The 23,319-nt window shown below is 32.4% G+C and overlaps 1 protein-coding gene across 2 annotated transcripts; it reads right to left on the reverse strand.

Moving 5' to 3' along the window:
* Nucleotides 1-340: 340 nt before the first annotated feature.
* Nucleotides 341-23,026, reverse strand: sl (small wing phospholipase C gamma 1). Of its 2 annotated transcripts, none has more exons than XM_088187974.1 (13): nt 22,720-23,026; nt 12,717-13,117; nt 12,497-12,635; nt 8,990-9,152; nt 8,257-8,457; nt 8,070-8,185; nt 7,059-7,998; nt 6,810-6,991; nt 6,554-6,731; nt 6,420-6,485; nt 6,161-6,352; nt 2,270-3,089; nt 341-2,191 (listed from the first exon to the last, which is right to left on the reverse strand). In XM_088187974.1, the coding sequence occupies exons 2-13, from the start codon at nt 13,099-13,101 to the stop codon at nt 1,932-1,934; spliced, it is 3,642 nt and encodes a 1,213-aa protein (XP_088044100.1). In that variant the 5' UTR covers nt 13,102-13,117; nt 22,720-23,026; the 3' UTR covers nt 341-1,931. The 2 variants fall into 2 exon arrangements, with proteins under 2 accessions (XP_088044100.1, XP_088044101.1); XM_088187975.1 differs by lacking the exon at nt 22,720-23,026 and adding an exon at nt 13,888-13,999 and having other exon boundaries at nt 1,582-2,191.
* Nucleotides 23,027-23,319: the final 293 nt, after the last annotated feature.

Here is a 23,319-nt window from a genome sequence, read left to right on the forward strand (position 1 = left end):
TTTCACACAATATACATTTATATTAGATATTATCAAAAGTTAGACACTTACACTATAACAATGAATGAATATAAATGTACTAAATATACTATTGATCGGCAATGTTCAACAATGGTGAGTCAAATGTAACTAATCAGATCATTGAAAATATCTATTTTGTTGTAAACCAAAATATGTCGACAGGTTACGTTCTGACCGTTCTGGATTGCCGATCAATACACTAGATTCTATTACAGTTAATAAACATTTATATGTGTATACATATATATTATATAAATATATAAAAAATACATTTACATTATAATTATTTATAAGCAATCATAAGCAAAAATTAATTTCCTTTTTTTTGTTACTTAAATAATTCATACATATATAGAAAATAAAATGTACATATGGGTATACGTTAGCATTAAAAATGCATAGTAAAGTATTTCAATTCTGATATTCAGTTTATCAAGACTAGAAATTGTTATGTTTTGCGAGATAAAGTAAAATTTCAACAGCACAACCTTTATATTAAAAAAAATATTCACTGAGATCCTAATATGTGTTTCAAATCAAAGTATACATAAAGTAACAAATCAATAATTAAAAAATCGATATATACATACATTAATTAACAATATACTAATTAACTATTTCTAAATATACATGGATTAACAAAGAAAAAAACATTTAACTAACATATATTTTTTGCAATGCAAAAAAATCAAAATGTGTGTGGATGATTAGACTAGATATTGTGTGATGTAATGAAGTTTTGTAATAAATAGTATGTGTATGTGTATAAAGTAATGAACATGCAAATTAAAAACTATTCACACAACCCTTTTGTATAATAAAAATTAACAGGTATTTATAACAATTTCAACAAGCTTATAAAACAATTAACATTGAAATGATTTGAGATCGCTGACTGTGCATGTGTTCAATTTTTATATCATAAAATTATGCTATTCAGTGTCATATGTTTATTTAAAAAAAATATAATCTAAGTTAAATTGAGCTAAAAAGATAATACTTAACTTCACAAAATTCTGCAGGAAGCTGTGTTATACTTTTGGAGCTAACAACGGTAAAATTCGTTAATTTTAAGAAAACTAAAATTCATACAACAAAATTGTGGCTCAACAAAGTCCAATAAATTCATACTAATTAGATATTATTGAATGACATTATAAAGATTAATGCTTCTTTTAAATAAAATAAAAACATATATATACATATTATCTTTGTTATTCTCAGTCCTTTAAATCAAGTAGAAAAAAATAAATAAATAAATTTCAATTTAGTTTCAGTCATTTTTTTATACTGTGTTTTAAAATTTGCACCATTTATACAAATAAATAATAGCACTAAGCTAATACACTATTTACTAAGCCGGATTAAAATAAAACAAGGAATTGAAATATATGTATTAATCCGGATTCATATGGATTTGCAATCAAATCGAAAAAATAGCATACGAAAAAGAAAGAATGTACAACATTCATATAAATTACCATTAGGTGAAATATTACTAAAATAAGAATATAAGTTTTAATTTAATATATTCCACCGATATAAATTTTAATTTAATAATTTTTATACAACTCCATCAGAGATGTATTTTATTCATCAAAAAGTGAATGAATTTCTCATCTCGGTTTTTAAATAAATAATTTCATATAATTTGATTATGTAAGGTCACTCACAATAATATTACCCGAACCTTACATATACATATATAAAAATGTATTACAAAATTCATTTTGGGTGCATCATAAGCAAAAATAAATTAATATTAAATAAAAACCAAATAGTAAATAAATACATGTCTAGTAGCAGCAACGCTTGCGTTCGTTTCTCCTGAATCTACCGATACCCCAGGAGCAGGTGTTACAGAAACATTTTTCTGATGTTTGTGACGTAGATTGCCACGAATCCGAGCGCTACAATGACACCGACGGATCGGAGATCGACATGTACACGAGCAGCGAGGACAGCTCCAGTTCTTCGGAGTAGTTGTTGGTGAGTGGCACGCTCCTGTAGCCGGTTCTGAGGCAATTGATCGGGAAAGTGGCTTGTCCGATGAAGTTCGGCTCGCCAAACATGTCTTCGTCTTCCACCACGAATCTGAGTAAAGCGAAATCGGGATTGGACACTTCGAATTCGCAAAAGTCGTTCCAAATCGGATTGAATCCGTTATCGGCTAAAAGTAATTTGAAACGTTATAATCTCGTGCTACGTCAATCGAATCGAATATATATTATACAATAAAACAACTTACCGACAGTTTTGGTGACTAATTTAATTCCAGAGTCGTAATCTGCGCCTAGCATTTCAACCACAACGGACGGGCTGGCTGTGCCCCTTCCGGACTTACTCAAATGCCTAGCGCCGATTATTCTCATTTGGATTTTTATCGGTTGTACGTCTACAATTGATTTCCTATCGTACGGATTATAGTCGTCTTGGAACATGAATTCTGGTTTGAGTACATATCCGCATCCTCCGTTCTGTTTGAAGAGCGCTGCGTTTATCTGCATCGGCTTATCTGGAGTTTGATAATTCAGAGCGACCATCTGCGAGCCAGAGTTCCACATCGGGATCGGATTATAATTGGAAGAGTCGATCCTTTGACCCTTAGGATATACGCGACTGAATTGATATTTGTGGTACTTCGTAAAGAACGGAATCTCCAGCTGGCAGATCAGCTTCTCGGCTTTGGTCTCAGGGAACGAAGACATTTCAAAATAGACGAAGCCCTTGCCTTTGGCGCGGTCCAAGTTGAAAGCGACCGATCTGCAATAGATGATCAAGTCGGACATATTTTTGGCGATGCGCCATGTACGTTCCATCTCGCGGTGCTGCATGGAGCGAGCACTGGCCGATTCCGCGGTTCCTCTGATTGCATCGTGCCATTCGAGCGCATCTTCCCTGGAAACGGCGACGATCTCCAATGGTGTGCACATGGATGGATTCTGCACACGTACTACCCACTGAGCTTGACTTCCACCTTCATTTCCAACGACCAAATCGACTACAGCACCAATTATATCTATGCTGCCTTTTTGCAGTGCACCCAGAGCAATACTAGCATCAATACCCTAAAAAAATATTTTTTCCATATATTGTTTTATTTTATAAAAACAGCCTGTTTAAAAATAGTGTTTCTTCTCGAGAAATTTTATATAATAAAAAAGCATTTTTAATTATATACAACAAAACGTTACGTGTAGAGCAATGAAGACGATGCTGAACCCTTTTTACGAATTAATCAATAAGTTAAAAATACACTAAGTGACTTAAATTTCAGTGTAGACTTTACAGCCAATAAAGATCGCTGACAGTCGAAGGGTCTTAAAATATTTATTAAAACATTAATTAAATATTTACACATTTTTATCTGTGTGAATTCCCGAATTCGGGGATTCTACAAAGATAAAAAAATGTCAGTAATGCTACGGCGGTCAGATATCGCTTCCCGCCGCGACAGACCGCTCTCTGTGTGGCCGAGCCTTTAGTCTCTCTAAACTATCTGTCGAAACTTACCGCGAAATTTGCTCTTCTCTCTGTGATAGTGATTTTGATATAAAATGTTTATTTTCAATCACCGTAAAATGGACGAAAGAAATGAAACCTTTTTGGAAAATTTCGAAGACGCGTTGTCCAACGCCCCCAGTGATTGTGAACATAGTGATATGTGCGAAAGTGATTATAATTCAAGTGTACGCGAACATAGACCGTGTGTGACGAATTTACATCCAGGTCATCCTTTTATAATGACAAATGTTTTTATACATATCACTCAAAAAAATATATTGAAATAGATAAGAAAGAAGTATATAATAAAATTAAAACTGAATAAGTATATAGTGTAGTTTATAAGTGTAATTATGAAAATAAATGTGTTCGTGACAGTTGCACGCAGAAAGTGGACGCCGAAAAATTTAGTGAGTGCAAATTTTATTATATTATAAATGGATATTTTTTTATAAATCGTTTATACAAAAAATTATAGAAGCATTTAAACATACATATTATTAATTTATAAGGTACTGGTTTGCAACCATTTTCAAATTTTTTCAATTTTAAAATTTGCATATTTGTTTGTTTTAGCAACAATTTTAATTATCAATGAATTTGGAAAGAATAGCTAAATATAGTCGGCGATATTCGGCCCAACTATTCTATTTCCAATATAAAAATTGTTTTTTGTTGTAAAATGTCTTTTGATAAAAATTATCAATTTTTTGTCAAACAGTAAGTGTTGGGTTGATTGTTGTTGAAGGTCTTATATTTTGCGAAATCAACAAATTTTCATCATCTTTGCTGGAATATGCATATCTCCTTCTTTCGGGCGGCGGGATGACGTCACTTCTACTGTCTGTCACTACAATTATTCTCGGTAATTTCGAGTAAATTATCACTAAACACACTACCCCAAAAATATTAGAATATAACAAACTAAAATGCCCCAAATAGGCGACGACTCATTGCATTACGATGCAATGGGATAAGACGACTCTTTTTACGAAAAATTAAAGTAAAATATAATTTATTTTATATTATGTAGAAATAGTATACTACATTATAATATAAGGGCAAACTTTATTGTAACCCAGTGTATTTTTAATAAAAGAAGACGCAGGAATCACGGACGAATCCTCGGCCGCTACAGAATGTTCTCTCAAGACTCCTGGGTGAGCCCACGGTCGTTAAGCTGTTTAGATTATTTTTAATATTTAGTAGGCTCACCCTTAGCTTTAATTACAGCATACTGGCATACTGTCAACTAATGACTTGCAGGTGGACTGAGACAATTTTCTCCATTCTATCTGCAATTTTTCTCGCAGCTCAATTTTGGATTTGCAATTGTGTTAGACAACCTTTCCTTTTAATTTTGCCCATAAATGCTGATTTTTCGCGAAGTATTGCACGGAGGTACATGGAAATATTTTCTTGTAGGAATCCATTAAAGTGGATTTCAACATTGAAATATAAATGTCACTATTCACACTACCCCCCGCAAGTGTACAAGTTTCCTATTCCTGCTGCTGTCGTGCAACTCCAGACCATACCGTTTCCGCCACTGTATTTGATTTTTGGTACTATGCAATCAATTAGATATTCTTTTCCGATTTTTCTACGCACGTAAACACAAAGGGGTCCCAAAACTCCAAAAAAAATATTGAAAAAAGTATGATTATATTAAAAAAATATTGCTTTATAAATTTTAGGTTAAATTAAGTTTTTAATATTTTTTATATTAACCAATATTAGTTTAAAATTACCTCTAAGTTGGATTCATCGGACCGAAAGTCTTTCGCCCAATCTTCAGATGTTCAATCTCGGGTTTTTCGAACCCACTCTAACCTTCGAGTTTTATTTATTTAGAGCTTTACAACCTCTGGGTCCACTTCGTTGAGCCTTCTTCTTATCGTCCGCGAATAAATGGATGGCCATTCATTTGCAGACTTCAGTAGCCAGCTTTGAAGACGTTTTTCGACGATTTTTAAAGGATTCACGAACCAAGATTTGATCTTCCTGGGCAGTTTTCTTCCAGTTTTTGGCTTTGATTTGTGAGGACCATATTCGTTGAACCGTTTCAAAGCATTTTTGACAGCGTGTCGTGAACAATTAATGTGTTTACCAATTTCCGACATATTCAATCAATAATAAGCAATATGCGAACGCAATAAAATTATATTCGCTATGTTTGCTTCACTTAATTCGCGTTTTTTAAAAATTTACATAATATTCATAATAAATTAATAAATAAAAACGACAAATAAAAGCCAAAATGACGCAACTGCACACAAAGGTCACTTAAGTGAGACTGAACAATAAGACATGTAATCCGTTTTTAAAACTCAAGTGGGCCATTAAAAATGACAAGTTCCCTTATATAGTTCTCAGAATTACGGTTAAAACTACTTGCTAAAATATTTTGGTCAGGCTATGCACTTGTAAAGAGTTACACACAATTTTAAGGGGTGCCCTATTATTATGGCCAAGGCTGTATTACATACATTTTTTCATTCATCAAAATTTCTCGAGAAATTCGAGAAGTGAAGTCGGGAATATTAATTTTGAGAAATCAGAATGCCTATTTAAAACCATCTGTGGGAAAGATTATGCCGACTCTTTTGTTGTATTATAAAGTTATAAAACTTACATTTATATCTCCACTCGGCGATTCCATCTCTTGTACATAGTTTGCCGGGAACCATTGGTGGCGTTTTCCGCCGTAGTCGCCACGCCACCATCCGGCATCAGGTTTGAGAACGTTGGTTATTATCGAGTGTTTACAGAAAGACAATTCGTCTTCTTGGCCGGCTTTATAATCGTATAAAGCTTTAACGGTGATCTACATCAAGTCGAATCAATGACAAAATGAACATGCCGACATTCAAACGTCGTAAAATAAAGTATACCTTAGACGTGAACGAAGCAGGATCCATGTATCCTGGAGTTCCCTGGACAGACGAGTCGTCAGACGTCTGTAAAATTTACGTGAGTTTATTTTAATTTCTATTTAATTATCATAGTGTTAAATATTTTAAATTACACTGGCGATGTTCTTGATTATCTCTTCGTTGACAGGGTACCACAGTTTGATCTTTTTGTAAAGAGGATTCTTTTCGTAGTACGTGACAAGATCGACGAGGCTCTCGAATTTAACCGTTCCTATTGTGTAAAGACGGCCTTCAAGTTTTATTCTGCAGTGCTTTATTGTTTTATCGGCCCTAAAAGTATTATTGAAATGTGTAATAAATTAGTCTGACAATTTAAAAATAATTATTATTATAAAAAAAATGCAATACCTGAATGATATTGCGAATGAACTATTCTTTTTCTCGCTGGGCCGCACGATAAAAGCTCCATCTGTAGGGACTTTTCTGAGCATTTCTTCAGTGGTCGATCTAGTCGCGTTCGGGTGGTACCATTCTTTACCTTCGTGCTTATTCGGCTGCGGCACTGGATCTTTGAGAGTAATCAGAAACTCCTTAAACAAAACAGATTGACAGAAACGACAATCGGTGACTTAATATATTTAATTGCCAAACCATTACTTGACTCTTCAACGGGTGTTGCCTGTAATGCGTGATCAGATTGTAGAGACTGTCGAAGAATATAGTTTCGATCAAATAATACTTGGTTACGCCCTTGTCTTGCTTCAGCCGAATTCGGCAATGATTGACTCTGCCTTGACGCCAGAAAGACAAGCAATAGTCTCCGATGAAGGTTACGCTCTCTCTGACCAAAAACGTACCGTCTCCCAAATGCGAATAAGAATGCAATAAACTCTCGGCTTCTTGTCTGTTTCCAGTCAGCTTTCCATGGAACCAACACTCGCCGTAATGCAGCTCGTCTTGCGGAACATCTTTACTCACAGTACGCTCTCTATCGGTTTCTCCGTCGCTGTCCCCTTCGTTATCGTCTTGAGCGCAATAATTATCCATATAAAACAAACAGTTCTCGGTCAAGACGAACAGATGAGGAACCCATTCTTTATCGACGGGATCTTCCAAGAACAACATGCCGTTCTTGATCGATTGACGCAAGTCCAGCTCCATTCCTTCCTCGGCGCGTAGGGCAAACGAGCTCTCGTCGGCGCCTTCCGGCAACTTCTTATGCTTCAAGATGATCCTGTTCCTCAAATGTTGCGGAGCCGGAAGACAAGTCTCGTTCTTCTCGTACGGTTGCGTTACTAACATGTCTCCGAAAACTTCTTGGAGCAGTGTTGCCATTTTGCGCTGTTGAGGCAACGAGCAATTATCTTCTATTGACAATATCAGAGGATAATCGGATTTGACGAACGCGTGTTCTTTTATAGTGCGCAATACGTCCATCAGCTTAATTTTGGTGGTCAAGGTGTGACCGTGGTAAATCAAAGGCGTTCCGTCTGGACCGTCCCAGCAGTCTAATTCGATGCAGCGACAACCGGCTCTCAAGCATCTAGCGTACGCTTCTACGGAAGACTCGCTTGAAAATTGATCGCCAGTCAAATATCTGCAATGATTATATCAATTATAAAGATAACTTATTCATATTAAACGAAAGTTTTTATAATCAATACTTACGTGTTGTGAGATGAAGCGATCCAATAATGTGCCATCGGCCTCGTCATGTCTTGATTCACGTGATCGTTACTATTGTTCCAAATGGAGTTTTGCTTTGAATATAAAAATTCGATGAACTGAAATTTGAATATGATTTTATGCCTCATGTAAATATGTAAGATATTAATTAATTAATGATTATAATTACTTCGAATGAAGTAAAGTACGGCTCTTGAACGTCACGTTGAGGATCACGCAAATAGTCTCTGATGAAAGCCGAAGCATCAGTTTCACTGTTACCCAAGGGATCGCTCTGCTCTTGCAGAAGAAAATTTTGAAACTCAAGCAGGGTAACAACACTACCGTTGGCACAGTATAAATTGTGTTTATCGAATACGTCGTGAACGCTCTAAAAACATGATAAGGAATACCTCCAATAATCAATTGTATTTCATTTTTAAGTTTTGTTTCAAATAGTACAAAAGTGACATTAATTAAATAGCTCAGAATCAGACTTGCCATTCAAAAATGTCCATCAAACATCTTGAGCTGAAAACTACATTACGTATAGTAGCATGCAAAAATACCATACAATATATTCGTAATCCTTAATTGGATTTCTCGAAACTTACTATCACTCTTTTAGGATCATCTCTATATTTATGAGTGGTTACTTAGTCAATTGACCGTCAGCTTTTGTGGTACAAAATAAATATGATAAAAATAACTACACTTGGTGAAGATAGAATGATACTATAAATGCAATTATGTGTTAAACGTAAAATCACCGTGTATATTACAAGTGAGTATTTTCGAAACATTTGACATATATATACATATACACGAAATATGTTTTTTTGCACGCTACTATATATAGAATCAATGACAATGTTAAATAGGCAAGTATAATCCTACGCCATCATATATAATGAAATACTAACATTCTCATCGAAAATTAACTTGTGGTAAAATGACACAAAGTCGTCAAAACCAATCTCGCCCCTCTTACGTGTGTCTATCTCTTGAAAAAAGTCGCGAAGTTTATTCGTCGATATCTTGCAGTTGATTTTCGGTAAAAAGCTCTTCAAATCCTTCAATGATATCCTGAAAATAATTTTATCATAAAAATACTAATCCGAACTATATAATATAAATTATGGACTAAAAAAAGTAGTACAAATTAATTGAAAGATTTCTATATCCTTAAAATTATAAAGTGTAAATCTAATCGTAAATGTTTATGAAATATTTGAAAATATTATTTTAATTTATAAAAACAGACAGTGCGATTTAATAATTGCGATAAAATAGTTCATTTATCTAAAAAATATTATTAAATAAAATATGTATTATTTGCAACTTCAATTGTTTTAAAACTTTTTGAGAAAAAATACACATTTTATGTATTTCATTTATTATGATAAATAATATCAATTAAATGGCCGCCTCTGTCAGGGATGACAGATGGGGACATTTCTCCCCTCCTTGAATTTGGCCAAAAAATGTCATTCAATGAAATACTATGAATTTTAATGAATGACTGGCCAACTTTTACCCCCCCCCCGCTCCCCTGTTGGAAAAAGCTAAAATGACGTTCTTGAGTCTAAACTAAAAATTTTCAGGTTATCCATAAAAATGGTCCCTCCCTTGAATTTGGCTAGATAATATCATTTAGTAAAATACTATGAATTTTAATGAAATCAATATATTAAAAAACCAACCACTGACTGGTCAACTTTTGCCCCCCCCCCCCTCCTGAAAAAACCTAAAATGACGTTCTTAATTCTAAACTAAAATTTTTCTGGTTATCCATAAAATAAGGTGTAAAAACAGTCTCGTATCTATCCCTAAAATATTTTTTTAAATATGTCATTTCTGTGAAATCATATCGGAATACATTTTGCTCCGTAGATATATGTTTTTACAGTGAAAATGTAATATCGTAGATGCTAGTAAAATTACATGATTTTTTATACGTAGTAATATATACATTTACATACAATGTATAAATGTTACAGTGATGTGTATTTTTCAGTGAAGTTATATTTTCACTAGTGAAGTTCAAATACATTTTCACCAATAGATATATATATATAACTGATAGGATAAAATTAAATGCTGCTTTAAAATGTCCATGAAACTTATCTGACAGTTGCAAAACGTCAATTTGCTGTCAAACCCAAACCTAACCTACTCGAATTAATCAAACCCAAATTGAAAAACTAGTTAGTTTTAAACTTTCATTAGATTAAGTCCAAAATACAAACTAAGCAAACTCAACTCTCAGGGGAAAATAAGAAGTACAGACAGATGACACATCTTGCATATTGCTCTATAGTTCAACTGCACTTTGATATCACTGTTTTAAAAATATTACTACCCTTGCCGATTTTATTATGGACTTCTGATATAAGAGTATGGGTTAAAGTATATTCAAATCGAATTTTGGTCAATAGGAGGGCGCAAAAACAATAAGCACTTCGATTTTGACTTCCGAGAAAGGATAATAATTGTTTATTGCGCTCTCCTATTGGTCAAAATTCGGTTTAGAATTGCTTCATTCGATTTTTACTTATTTTAAATCATAATATTGCTATAAAAAGTGTTGATATGAACACTGGATAACAAAACTTTTCTACTGCAACAGCAATATTAGCCGCCAGTTAACTTTACCTATACGTGAAACAATGCTACTTGGACTTTACACGTAACTTTTCACGCAAAACATCCAAAGTTGCACCCGACGTGCGTCAAATTGTGCCGTCTTGTTGGAACCAAATGTCTTCCACATCAGTATCTTCGATTTTGTGGCAAAAATAATCGGTTATCATACGTCTATAGCAATCACCGTTAACTGTTACAATCTGAGCTTCAACATTTTCAAAAAAGTAAGGCCTGACAATGCGCACTTTTTGAGTCACATGTAATGGTCTCTCGTGAATCACATGAGGATTTTCTTCGCCCCATATGCGGCAATTTTGATTATTAAGTTACCCATAGAGGTGAAAATGTGTCTCATTAGAGAAAAAAATTCTTTGAAAAATCAGCATCAACTTCCTGCTGCTCTAACACCCAATCTGCGTAAATTCTTCAGTCTTCAGTTCTTGTCATCTGAATTTTAAACGGATGTAGGTGCAAGTCCAGATGCCAAATGGAGCCATAAGAAAAGCTCAAAAGCTGCGAACGCCGACAAATCGACAATTGCAGGTCTTCGGCTATATTGGATAAAGTTGTTAAAACTCATCCACTTAATTAAAGTTTTTATAAGGTTTTAAAGTTTTGTGCGAAGATATGCAAAGTCAACATCTATTATTACACGTACATTGGTTGTTACGTGGAAAAGTACTCAATTGCTTTTTTGAACTTCGTGATGAAAAAGATTATTTTGAATGAACTGAACGGTTGTGTTAACGATCTTTTTTGGTTAGCTAAGGTTACTTACTTGACTGATATTTTTACTTATTTTAATGAACTGAATTTGAGTCTCCAAGGTGCAGCTGTAATATATTTAAAGTTGAAGATAAAATAGAAGCGATTATAAAAAAATCAACTGTGTGTATGAGTCTTTTCAAACACTCGATGATTTTATAGAAACTTCCAATAAAAAGAAAATGAAACACGGCAGATTTTTGTTGAACATTTAATGGTTCTAAAAAGCAGCTTTTTAAGCAGAATTATTTTACCTGTCCTGATTTTGGCAATAACTGGATTAAAATCCATTTGGAAGTTTCTAATGCTATCTGTATTTGAATAAAATATTTTCGTGGAATTGTCATGCGATACTACAATTCAACAAAACTTAACTCACCAATTATTAGTTACTTCTCAGATCTGCTTACCCTGCACTTGCAAATAAAGCACTCCAACATTTGATTCCGTTCTGCACAACATATTTACGTAAACAGGCTTTTTCAATATTGTTATGTATTAAATCAAAGCATAGAAACAGACTCAACGTAGAAGCGGTCCTCAGAATAAAGCTTTTCAACATCGAGCCCGACATTGCGGTTATGGTTTCAAGGAAACAACTATATCCATCTCAATAAGTAAAAATTATTTACAGAAAACATATTTTAATAAGAATTATATCAAACATAAAATGTTTTATATGAGTTTAATATATTATAATTTATAGCTCTTTTAATTTTTTATATCTGTATTCAATTTATATATATATATAATTTACTTAAATAATGAGATACATTTTTACCAATATTTATTAAATGTAGTGAGCCAGAAAAATCTCAAGAACGACGTAAAACGGTTAGGGTTGGGTTCGCAAAATAAAATATTCAAGAAAGGGTCCATGGACTACATACGTTTAAGAACCGCTGCTGTATATCAATATTTCTTTATATTAAATATTTTACAATTAAGTAAAAAATAAATTTCTAAACTTAATTTTACAGCGAAAGATTTACAATATAATAATAATAAAGAAATATTACATATCGCGTCCATTTTCCATCAAATAAAACTCTCGTCGTAGCCACCGGTCAATCTGTAGAGGAAAAGAGGAGTGGAGTCCATCGTCGACGAGATATTTTAATCCTCGGTACCAGATGTTGCACTCGTGTTCTGACAAAGCTATTTAAAGAGAAAATCCATAAAATAAAATTAAAAACCTTTTCAAATTATAGTTATATAGTATCAAAACAGATCACTAACCTGCGACGGACAGTGTCCTCAGCTTGAACTCAGAACCATAAATTATTACAAAGCATTTATGTGACTCTATCTTCTTGGCTTCTTCGGGCCAACGCTCAAAGTCCTTGGAGATCTTCCCGATTCTGATCTCCTTGATTTCCCTCAACTCCAAGCAGCCTTCGTAATTGTTATTCGCCGGCTGCAAATTCCTAGACCACATAATTTGGTAAGTCTCACGTCTCAATAGTAGGGTTTTCCGCTCGGGTCTCTTGCGGTGATAAAACTTGGTGATTATTGTGCCTCTCTCCAGCTGGGCAATTAGTTGCTCCATCTCGCGTATCAGACCGCCGCTAGTCGACGCTTTTGCGTTATCCACTGTCACTTCCGACGTCGTCGCTGTCGCCATGTTACGTTATCAACCCCTGAAAGAATATACAAAAAAGTGCATCTATAATATCTTACCTACTGAACGCTCGGTACACTCGGCATTAACGCATGAAATTCATATTTAAACTGAGCTAATCGAATCGCCAGATATAGGTGCGCTCTGACTGACATAGCCGAGATCAAACACGAGCTAATGAAATACAATTTGTAACATTCGGACACAGGTAAATGTACACATACATAAATCGTAGAGTTGGCATGAGACATGATGAGATTATAAACAAGGATATGAACAATTATACAACATGTCTTAGAACACAATGTTTATATCTCCGGAAATGTTTCTCAAAATAGCATCTTTAACATTTGCAATCAATCAATCAATGCTGGCATATTGTGGAATACAAAGCTATTGACAAGCATATTTGCAGTATCCTGTTCTTGCCGAATCATATCCAGCATGTATTTTGATTTTTGAAAATTTTCTACCCTATAGCACATTTTAGAAACCTCAGAAACGTGAACGTCTCACCTTTGCGCTTTTTAGTTGTGATATATACTATAGGTTGTGACATCAATGATAAATCATTATAATATAATTGCTCAGTTTAAAATCTGAAACATATGCTAACAAATCATAGCATGAGACTTTTTTCCCATGAATAATAGATTGTATGCTACTCACTTTTTTTAACTATAATTCACAAAAATGTTGACCACTATCATAAAATTATAAACATAGTATATCTAACATATACACATTCGTAAATAATAAATTATAGATTAATTATATAAGATTATTAACCTTTGCCACTGGAATACAATTATAAAATATCGAGAATTATCTGTCCATATTGTGTTAAAAAACATTGATTAGGAACGGCTCAAAATATGTTCCGTTCAAGATGGGGTCTGAATGAGAACTGACACTGTTTGAGTAAACAAGGTTAGCATTCTTTCATAAAATAAGTGACCTTAATTTTCCTAATGTATGAAATACAATTTTATAATGCAATTTACTTTTATATTTAAATAAAGAGTGAAAGGAGAAATATTTCCTGAATATAAATTCGCAGAACTGCACAAAAATACATAAAATTATTAGAAACCGATATTTATGAAGAAGAATAAACTAATACAAAAAAACCCTACTAAATCTTGATGATTTTATAATTATATCAACATGAATATGTTCATCAATATACATATATAAAGTGATATCAAGATAGCTATAAATTTTCATAAAACTAATTTATTTATTGTATATCTTCCGTTGTAACTTGACAGACGTTAGTTCAATACATTACAATGGGATAAACACAACCAACGCCTTTAAGAAAGTAGTGAGACACTAGACTGAAATCAGTCTATAAAGATGTGACAAACATTTTTCTAAATATTAACTATTATTACACAGTTCCGTTTTATTTTGTTTATTCATCCGTTAGATAAGAAAAATCTAGGAAAATCAAATCTGATTGGAAGTGTAATTATATAATAATCAATAATTCCGATCTCCCAGACACAATAGAAAATCGACAATTCGGGCGTGGTCCTTAACCCTTTGAGTAGTAATAATTAATTTTACGTATTTTTCCAAAATAATATCTGTTATTTTTTAATTATTATTTTATATTGTATTAATAATAAATTATAGAAAAACATCAGTGATTCCCAACGTTTAATTTATCTTACTACTTTTTTGTATTAGTATGTTTTAATAATTTATTTAAACATTTTTCCATTATTAAATTTCGAATATTTATTTTATATATTATTCGGCTTATGTGTATTTTTTTGTCAATTCAGAGGCTTTCAATATATTTTTTAAAAATATTTTTTGGTATGTTCATTTATTTGGTACTTTATAATTGATTGTCATGATTATTTCTTCAGTTATACATATGTAAATATATAACTATCTGAGGTACATCAAAACAGTAAAAGTTCGACCGCCGTACATGTACGGTGATACCGCCCAAAGGGTTAAAAGACGGTAATTTAGATTGTTAAAAATTAATGGAATTATCACACAAACTAATGGTGCAGCGTGATAAGGGACGACTCATCAATAAGTCATTAAAATCTCTGAAATTATTTTTTTTTAATTTAAAACTTGTCAAGTGGCACAAAAGGAATAACTTCAAAATATGAGTCTACACCCCCATCGGACTCGCCACTGGGGATTTGCTTTGAAAGCGTACTCGGCATGCCTACACACATAGAGCCGCACCTCTGAGCCTATATATAATTAATTACATTAAAGTCCAGCTTACAGCATCCACTATTTATTTACGAAACCCTAATAAATAAAATGATTACAGGCAATTGAAATACATACTACATAAATTAATGATAAAGTTTATTTTTAAGTTACGCAATAAATTATTTTGCTCGTATCTCGAAAAACTCGTAAGTTGAGATTTCACTGTACATCGATATTTTTATTTAATTATTTAAATTAAATTAATATCAACGTGACCTAAAAGGTTAACCTAATGCGTCACGATGGGCAAAAAACAATACATAGTATTACAGTGGTACCTCGGTTTGCGTTGACTTCGGTTATCGTCGGTTTCGGTGAATTTTTCTGCGAAAAAATTGTTTCGGTTTTCGTCGGTTGCCTCGGATTTCGTCGTTTTTTACTGATTGCGAGTGTTAATACATATTATAATTATTACATGCATTGTAATGTTAATACATACTACAAATAATTGCTTTGGTTTTGGATTTAAACGATTGTTTTCGGACGGATTAAAGACGAAAACCAAGGTACCACTGTATATCAATACACAAAAAAAATATATAAAAAGAATCATAAAATATTAAAATTAAATGATACGAAGCGTACCAGCTCCTCGTGGCTGACATTAAACAGATCCAGCTTATTAAGAAGCCGGATGTCGACAGCCATATATAATAAACAAATATCCTCTTATAAAGGTATATTAAGAAGTAGTGTCTTAGAGCCGCGGTCGCCAATCTTTCGGTCTTCATGGACCACTTAACTCGCAGAGCACAACCATAATTTTTTCATAAAAGCAACATTCTAAATATGAAATGGTATTTTTTTCCATGAGGGAGACTTAGTGCTCGCCCAGGGCCAGCCCGAGGGGCAGGCAGTACAGGCGATCGCCTGGGGCGCTTGATCTTGTGGGGCGCCGTGATACCAAATAAAGGCGCAATATTTACTTAAAATTATCAAACAATATTGTTAAAAAATATAATCTGATATTATTTTTTTGTATACACTACTGTGCACTCTTTAGATTATTTCACGCGTAAAAAATCGCGACGAAAATAAAACTACAAATTCTTAAAATACCCACAATCGCAAAAAAAATATGGTGTCAAATATAATATTAAATTACTTTAATTTGAATTATTTTTGCGCTCATGTAATGAGTTAATAAAGTATTAATATGGGGGGGGGGCGCAAATTTCGTTTTTGCCTGCGGCGCACAATAACCTAGGGCCGGCCCTGTGCTCGCCCACTTATTACTGCCACGACCAGTTACGACGATCCGGGGATATAATTGGATGTTTTTTACTGGACTTTCATGACCGATGGGATAGTTTTTTAGAACAAGCTGCAACCTATAATTTGTATACGTGTGAGGTCTGGCACTTTTACTTGATAGTTGCATCACTTATACTGGATATTGGTCTGAGCCATTAATTACCGCACGGTCTTTTGAGGCGAAAGTCGAATCAGAATATAATAACACATTTTAATAAACTAATTTCAAGTATATTTAAATTACTTCGCGGACCACCACAATTCCGGTTGGCGACCGTTTTCTTAGAAGAGGCGTATAATATATTTATTTTATACAATATTATTTTATTTTACATGATATTCATCCGTGAGATTAAGAAAATCTAGATAAACCTAATCTGTGATGATATCCCAGACGCGATAGAAATAAGATTCGAATCCAGGTTTTTCGGGTAAATAGTCAAAAGTCCTATACCATTCGTCTATCTTATATCCCAAAAGGTTTTAACTGGAAACATTAATAAATCATTAAAGGAACAATAAATTACAGTGAATTGAGACCCATTAATACGTTGCATTTAATGAAGCGGATATTCGAAGAAGTTGCTTGTGTGAAATTTAAATAATTGTGCAGAATTTTTAGATCTTGGAATGGTATTTGAAAAAATAAATAGAGCTATATAATAATGGGTGTATCAAGTGAAGACTTGAGCGGATAAAAATTTACTTATTATTATTAGTAAAAAACGTAATTATTAGAAAGTGCCTCAGTGTTCTAAATTAGTATCGATAGTATTTAAATTATATACGATTGACATAAAGTGATACTTGTAGGAAACATTTATTTGCTGACATATAAATAGGATGGTGGGCATTGAACGATAACTTGAGTGACATTGAAAATATATTGAAGGTAAAAGTAATGATTATAAACCATGAATACGTAAGTGATATATATTGTTTATAGATTTATACATACATCTGTAATTATTTATAATAATAGAAATATAGCATTATAAAATGTATATTAAGTATTGAAAATATGAAAATTATATAATGTAGTTCTGCGTCATTTCTCTTGTGCAACCGCTTCATTTTAAGTAAATAAGTTTACAGTTCTATTTTAAAAGCTCATAATAGAGGAATGAATGCAGCTCTAAATCAAATAAATACACAAGAATAATAAGCCTGAAGTAAATTACGGTTTAATTGTTAAGTAAATATGGGGTATGAGAGTATTATTTTATGCATAATTTCGAAAGCAAATTAGTATATAATTTTGATAAATACATTGTATAAAACAGTAATATAACACTAAAAAGATAGTACATAATCACCAATGTTATAACAATTAAACATTAATATTTTTAACAAAGTAATGATTTCATTTATACGAATTTTTGTCACTTAAATACGCAAAAAATGTATGTAATTACTAAAAATAATAAAAATCACTCATAAAAAATGGTATAAAGAAAGGACAAAATCTATAGCATATGGAACAGCTTTTAGCCAAATTAATGAAAATTTGAAAATATGTATTATGAAAGTTTATATGTGTAGATTCAAAAGCTGTCAAGTCCTTTAATATGAATTTAGAAGCGGTGTTCAAATTGTAGTCCAAAGTGCCGGTTAAATGTATGGCATATGTAACAACTTTTAGCCAAATTAATAATGCAATTCAAATATTTAAAATATGGACGCTAAAGATAATATGTATAGATGCAAAAGCTCGATAGATGGTCCAAAGTAACAATGAAATGTATGGCATATGGAACAGCTTTTAGTCGAATTAATGATGCAATTCAAAAATATGGACACTGAAGGTAAGCTTCCAAGTCCAAAATCCAGCAAGTATAATAAGGAAATTAACGAAAAGAAACAACAAACCAGTCAAATAAGATTCGTATTTATTATTTATTCGTATTTTATATGAAAAGTATATTAATTATTTGTGAATGAGAAGTTGCAATATTTTATTTATAAATGAAAAAGGAAATATCGCATCCTGTTTTATAAATAATTTTGCACCCTACGGATGTTAGCAGATAGTGGAGGTGGGGGAAGGGGAAGTCAAGGGCAATTATTGTCTATAATACATCCGGTCAGTCCCATTTTCTACCTGATGGATTAATTAACACTAGTTTATTATTAACTAGGACTGATCGTTTTTCTAATAATTCCGCTTTTAATCTCTCTAATTAAGTACAATAAAGTTCGACTGTGATAGTCTGACTAGGTTTTAATAATTCATAATGAATAACACCCGAAATATTCCACCAGACACAAAACTGTGTTGAAACTGATTGGTTTATTTATGTGAATTGCTATAAATGCTTTATTTTTCGCCTCCAGTAACAAATTGTATCAGAAATGAATCGGTTTAATACCGCCTTAGTATTGATTTTTCTTATCAAAATAAAAGCGTATTGAAATCAAGCGATTGCCATATGTTTGTAAAAAATTACCTCCATATGTTACATCTTTAATTCAATTCTTAGATTGGGGAGTTATTTCATCAATTAAACGGTAATAACATACCGGTCTTCTTAAAATGTTTGTTAACAAAGAGAAATTACACAATTCTGTACAAATAAGTAAAGCCTAAATTTAAACTATACTATGTTTGCGTTAAGTCAGTTTGAGTATTATATCTGTACTGTGTGCTTTAGAGCTAAAAACCCAAATTTGCCATATCTTTCTCAATTATAAATAATGATGAAATGGATAGCAATCGAACTGACTGTATTAACACAAATAAAGTTATTTATGCTTGAAATATTTTTAAAAGTTGTTAAAAACCCTATATTATTTTCTTTTCTCTTTTGTTAGGGAAATTATAAATATACAACAGAAATATAACATTTTTTTTTTAGAACATTTACTCGAAAAACACGTTTTTTATTAGACAATTTAAATAAGCAATATATAAAATAATTGTTCTATAAAAACGAATTGTTTATGGCATACTGTTGGAGAGATTAGGTGTGAACATTAGTGTAACAGTATGAATAGCATGAATAACTCTACAGTGAATCATTTTCCGAAGAAATACCTTACATAAATGCACAAAAAATTCGTTTTATGGAACACAGTATTTATTTAAATGCACTTATCTCTTAAAATAATTCATTCTTTCAATATCATAATAATAAAATTGAGCAATAAAAATATATTGTTTTGAATTCTGAGATATAAAAAATAAAATATAGTATTATCATAATATGTTCAATCCCGAGACTCACCCCGACCCGAAGCTTCTCAAAATTGAATAATTCACGAGATACTCATCAAAAAATTCAAAGAATTATACATCCCAAAAAGTAATGTAATAATTGATGAGAGCTTACTGTACAGGGGAAGACTTGGATGGAGGCAATGTATTTTGACTTCAAAAAAATTGGCATAAAATATTTTATGCGTTGCGAATCAGAAAGTGGTTACATGTGAAATAACATTATATACAGGCTTGCTGAGAACGGACAAATTCCCGGGGGCCGTTCTCCTTGAGGGGCCCAACCGTGGAATATCATAGCAAGAATATATTTATAAAAAAAGTAAAAACCGACCTCAAATAATGAATCTGAACTAAACTACAGTTGTTTGAGATGTACATATATACTGATATATTTCAGGTATAAGTTCCTTTAGCCCTTTATTATACATATTATACAAGAAATAAAAGGAGCGGACCATTGCCTTCAAAAGTACGCACTTTCTAAGTAGTACTTTCACAATAAACATTATTATTCAAAGGGACAGGTTGTAGTTTTTTGACATGGCTCCGTTTGTGTTAAAATTTGTGTGCAAATTATTGTTGACTTTAATGCTTTTTGAACTTTTAAAAAATATTAGAAATGAGAGGAAATATTCAACGAATGTAAATTAGTAGCAGTAAATTTAGGTATTTGATCTGAAAATTCAGATCGCAGTGGGAACGGTCGGTAACGAGCGTTCCTACTGAAATAAAATATTTCAGCCATGAAGTGGTTAATTAAGAAAGTTATTTAGTGGATTCTGATTAACCTGGGGTATGGAAAATATCTAAAATATGCATATGGAAAATTTGAAGGACTCAATTATCGATAAAGAAAGAAATGAGGAGTGATTCAAATGATCTATGGTAATCATTGTAAGCATAAAAAAGTATACACACAATCAGGAATAAAAGCTTGAAATTCGACCTACGATGGAGACACAAAGGTAATAATAATTAAACTGTAATTACATCACCTAAACTTCAATTTATTCCACTGCTATATATCAATACTATTGAGTTTTTGTAATGAAACGTAATTTAAACAACATGAAAAAGATGTGTGATAAACATATGCGTAAAATAGGAAACTGTAATAAGTAAAATTGATTTGATTTTTTTGTAAGTGAAAACTGTAAAATTGGTTTATAGAAACAGTTAATGATGTAGTTATATATATATATACACTACAGGTCAAAAGTGTTGATATTTTTAATATAAATTAGATAAATTATAAAAAAAAAACATTACATTGTATTTTGGCAGCAAAAAATAAAAAAATGATTTAATTGCCATTTCATTAAAAATCTACCCCTATTGAATAACAAGGCTTTAACTATCCATGGCATTTTTTAAATTAAATTTTTCTATGTAGTGGTTGATATGTTAGCCCGCTTACTCTGTATCATTCCATAAAGCTTTTTGGGAATTTAACGAGTGCTAGCGAATTTTTTAATCAAGCTCATCCCCAAAAAACTCAATTAGATTTAAATCTAGGGATTGGTGTAGCCAAATCATATTTTTATAATATTCTTTCTTCTTTTATTGGTAGAAAAAAAGCACAATTTAGAAGTGTTTGGGAGCATTGGAAAATAAAACCTGGCCTGTTTAAATGTCTGCCCATAGGTAGTTCAATTTTTTTTAATTGTCTATTTTTATGAGGTTTTCAACTCCCATTGCTGAGAAACAACCCCAAACCATAACTCAGCCTAATAGTTGGCACAATACAGTTACTGTTCATCCAACAAATACTCTTTGATTTGACCCAGTCATACCTCTTCTTTTCATTTTATCGTCGTAACAAAGGCTTTTTGTCAACAATATGTTCTCTAAATTTCGCTACTGCTAATCATAATTTATAATTAATAGTAGCAAGAGATTTTTATTTTTAATGTCAATGAACAGTCCAATAATAATAAGTTCAATTAGACGAAATTAAAAAAATCCAGATTGTGATTGTAGTTTTGAATGGACATAAATGAACGTTGAATAGAAAAAAATTAAAGAGTCGTTAAATGCGACATTGCATATTTAACAGCTGGACTGGATTATACCACATGTCTCTCAATATAATAAGAAAGGGCGAGTCTAAATAGAAACATATGCTATAATATTATTATGGAAAATAGAGAAAATAGTATAATTTTAATTGGGTAACAATATTTTTAATAATTAAAATAAATAGGGTGGATTCATGACTATGAACATCATTGCAGGTTTTGTTCTTAAGCTTTTGAAGTAGTGTATATATATTTAAAAGACAAAGAATCTAAAAACTATCAGTTATTTTCAATATTCATGGATATGGAATTTAAAAATTGATTAATTAAGTGGTTGAAATATTTAAAATTATACATTTCATGTTACGTTTAAAAGAATTTGCCCCTTATTTTCCATATTTATAGAAGAATTTTCATTTTGTTACTCTTCAAGGTTTGCGAAATATAGCTATGAAATAATAAAAAAATGTTACAGCTATTATGAAAGTGTAGGTAATACATAAAAAAAGGACAATGGGCTTAAAGGCGTCTAGACGTACCGCTACAAGATATAAATAAATCGGCATTGAACAGCCCAGACATAAAAATTGATTTGCTCATATATAATAGTTGATACGCACTTTATACATAATATATGCGCACGCAAAGTTAAATGTATCGATTGCGCACACATACGAATCAAATGGCGCTGCGAATGTCCATATGTGTACGAACAAAAAGCTCATGAATTGAAAAATACGTCCGAAACACGACCGAAGGGCTGTTATAGCGCATGACGTATGTCAGTTTAGCGAGTAATGTATGTTTAATTGAAGTTTTCGATGGCAAACGTGCGATGGCATCGGCGACATACGCCAGCGCGAAAGAGCAATTTTAACTTACAGTTCAGTCCGCGAAGATCATTTGGGCGGCCAGAAGGGTCAGTCTGCGGCTATTCGACGAGCCGACCAGCCGAAGGGCTGAGCGTAAAGGCGACTCTTCGGTTGACGTATGGATAAGAAAGCTCAGCCCGCGGCTCGGCTTAAAGCGCGCATGTCCGCTTCAGAGCGAGGCCTAGGTCGATCTGGAGTCGAACTAGGCCTAGACATTTAATTTCAAAGACTTAAACTCCTTCTGACCGCCGCGAGAGAAGAGGGCTGGTTACACCCTGTCACCGAGCGGAGGCGAGCGCTCGTTCTTATTCTACTATATGTGGCCTTAACAACGCGAACGCTGGCCAGTGTTTTATCTAGCTACACTACAAAAATAAAATGTTAATAAAATTAAACAGCTCACAAAATACAAACATTTTCGAAAATAGTACACTACAAAAAATATATATATAATAAATAGAAGAGGGGATATACAAATAAATCTGTACATAATTAATAAAAAAAATTAAATTGTAGCAGTAAATAATTAATATAACTTCAATTATAATAAGCAAAAATATACAGTTTTCATAAAAAATAGCTAATTTATAATATAATTCTAAACCCTTTC

This window comes from Plectrocnemia conspersa, unplaced genomic scaffold, assembly GCF_051122295.1.
Source record: "Plectrocnemia conspersa isolate PC_06_02 unplaced genomic scaffold, ASM5112229v1 ptg000006l, whole genome shotgun sequence".
In the NCBI taxonomy this organism is placed as follows: domain Eukaryota; kingdom Metazoa; phylum Arthropoda; class Insecta; order Trichoptera; family Polycentropodidae; genus Plectrocnemia; species Plectrocnemia conspersa.

Bases quoted from the DNA above. Each gene is read 5' to 3' on its own strand.
- sl (XM_088187974.1), bottom strand. From the start codon at position 13,101: ATGGCGACAGCGACGACGTCGGAAGTGACAGTGGATAACGCAAAAGCG. The intron at 7,999-8,069 runs GTAAGTATTGAT...TAATCATTGCAG, and splicing joins ATCGCTTCATCTCACAACAC to ATATTTGACTGGCGATCAAT. The intron at 6,732-6,809 runs GTATTGCATTTT...TAATACTTTTAG, and splicing joins TCATTCGCAATATCATTCAG to GGCCGATAAAACAATAAAGC.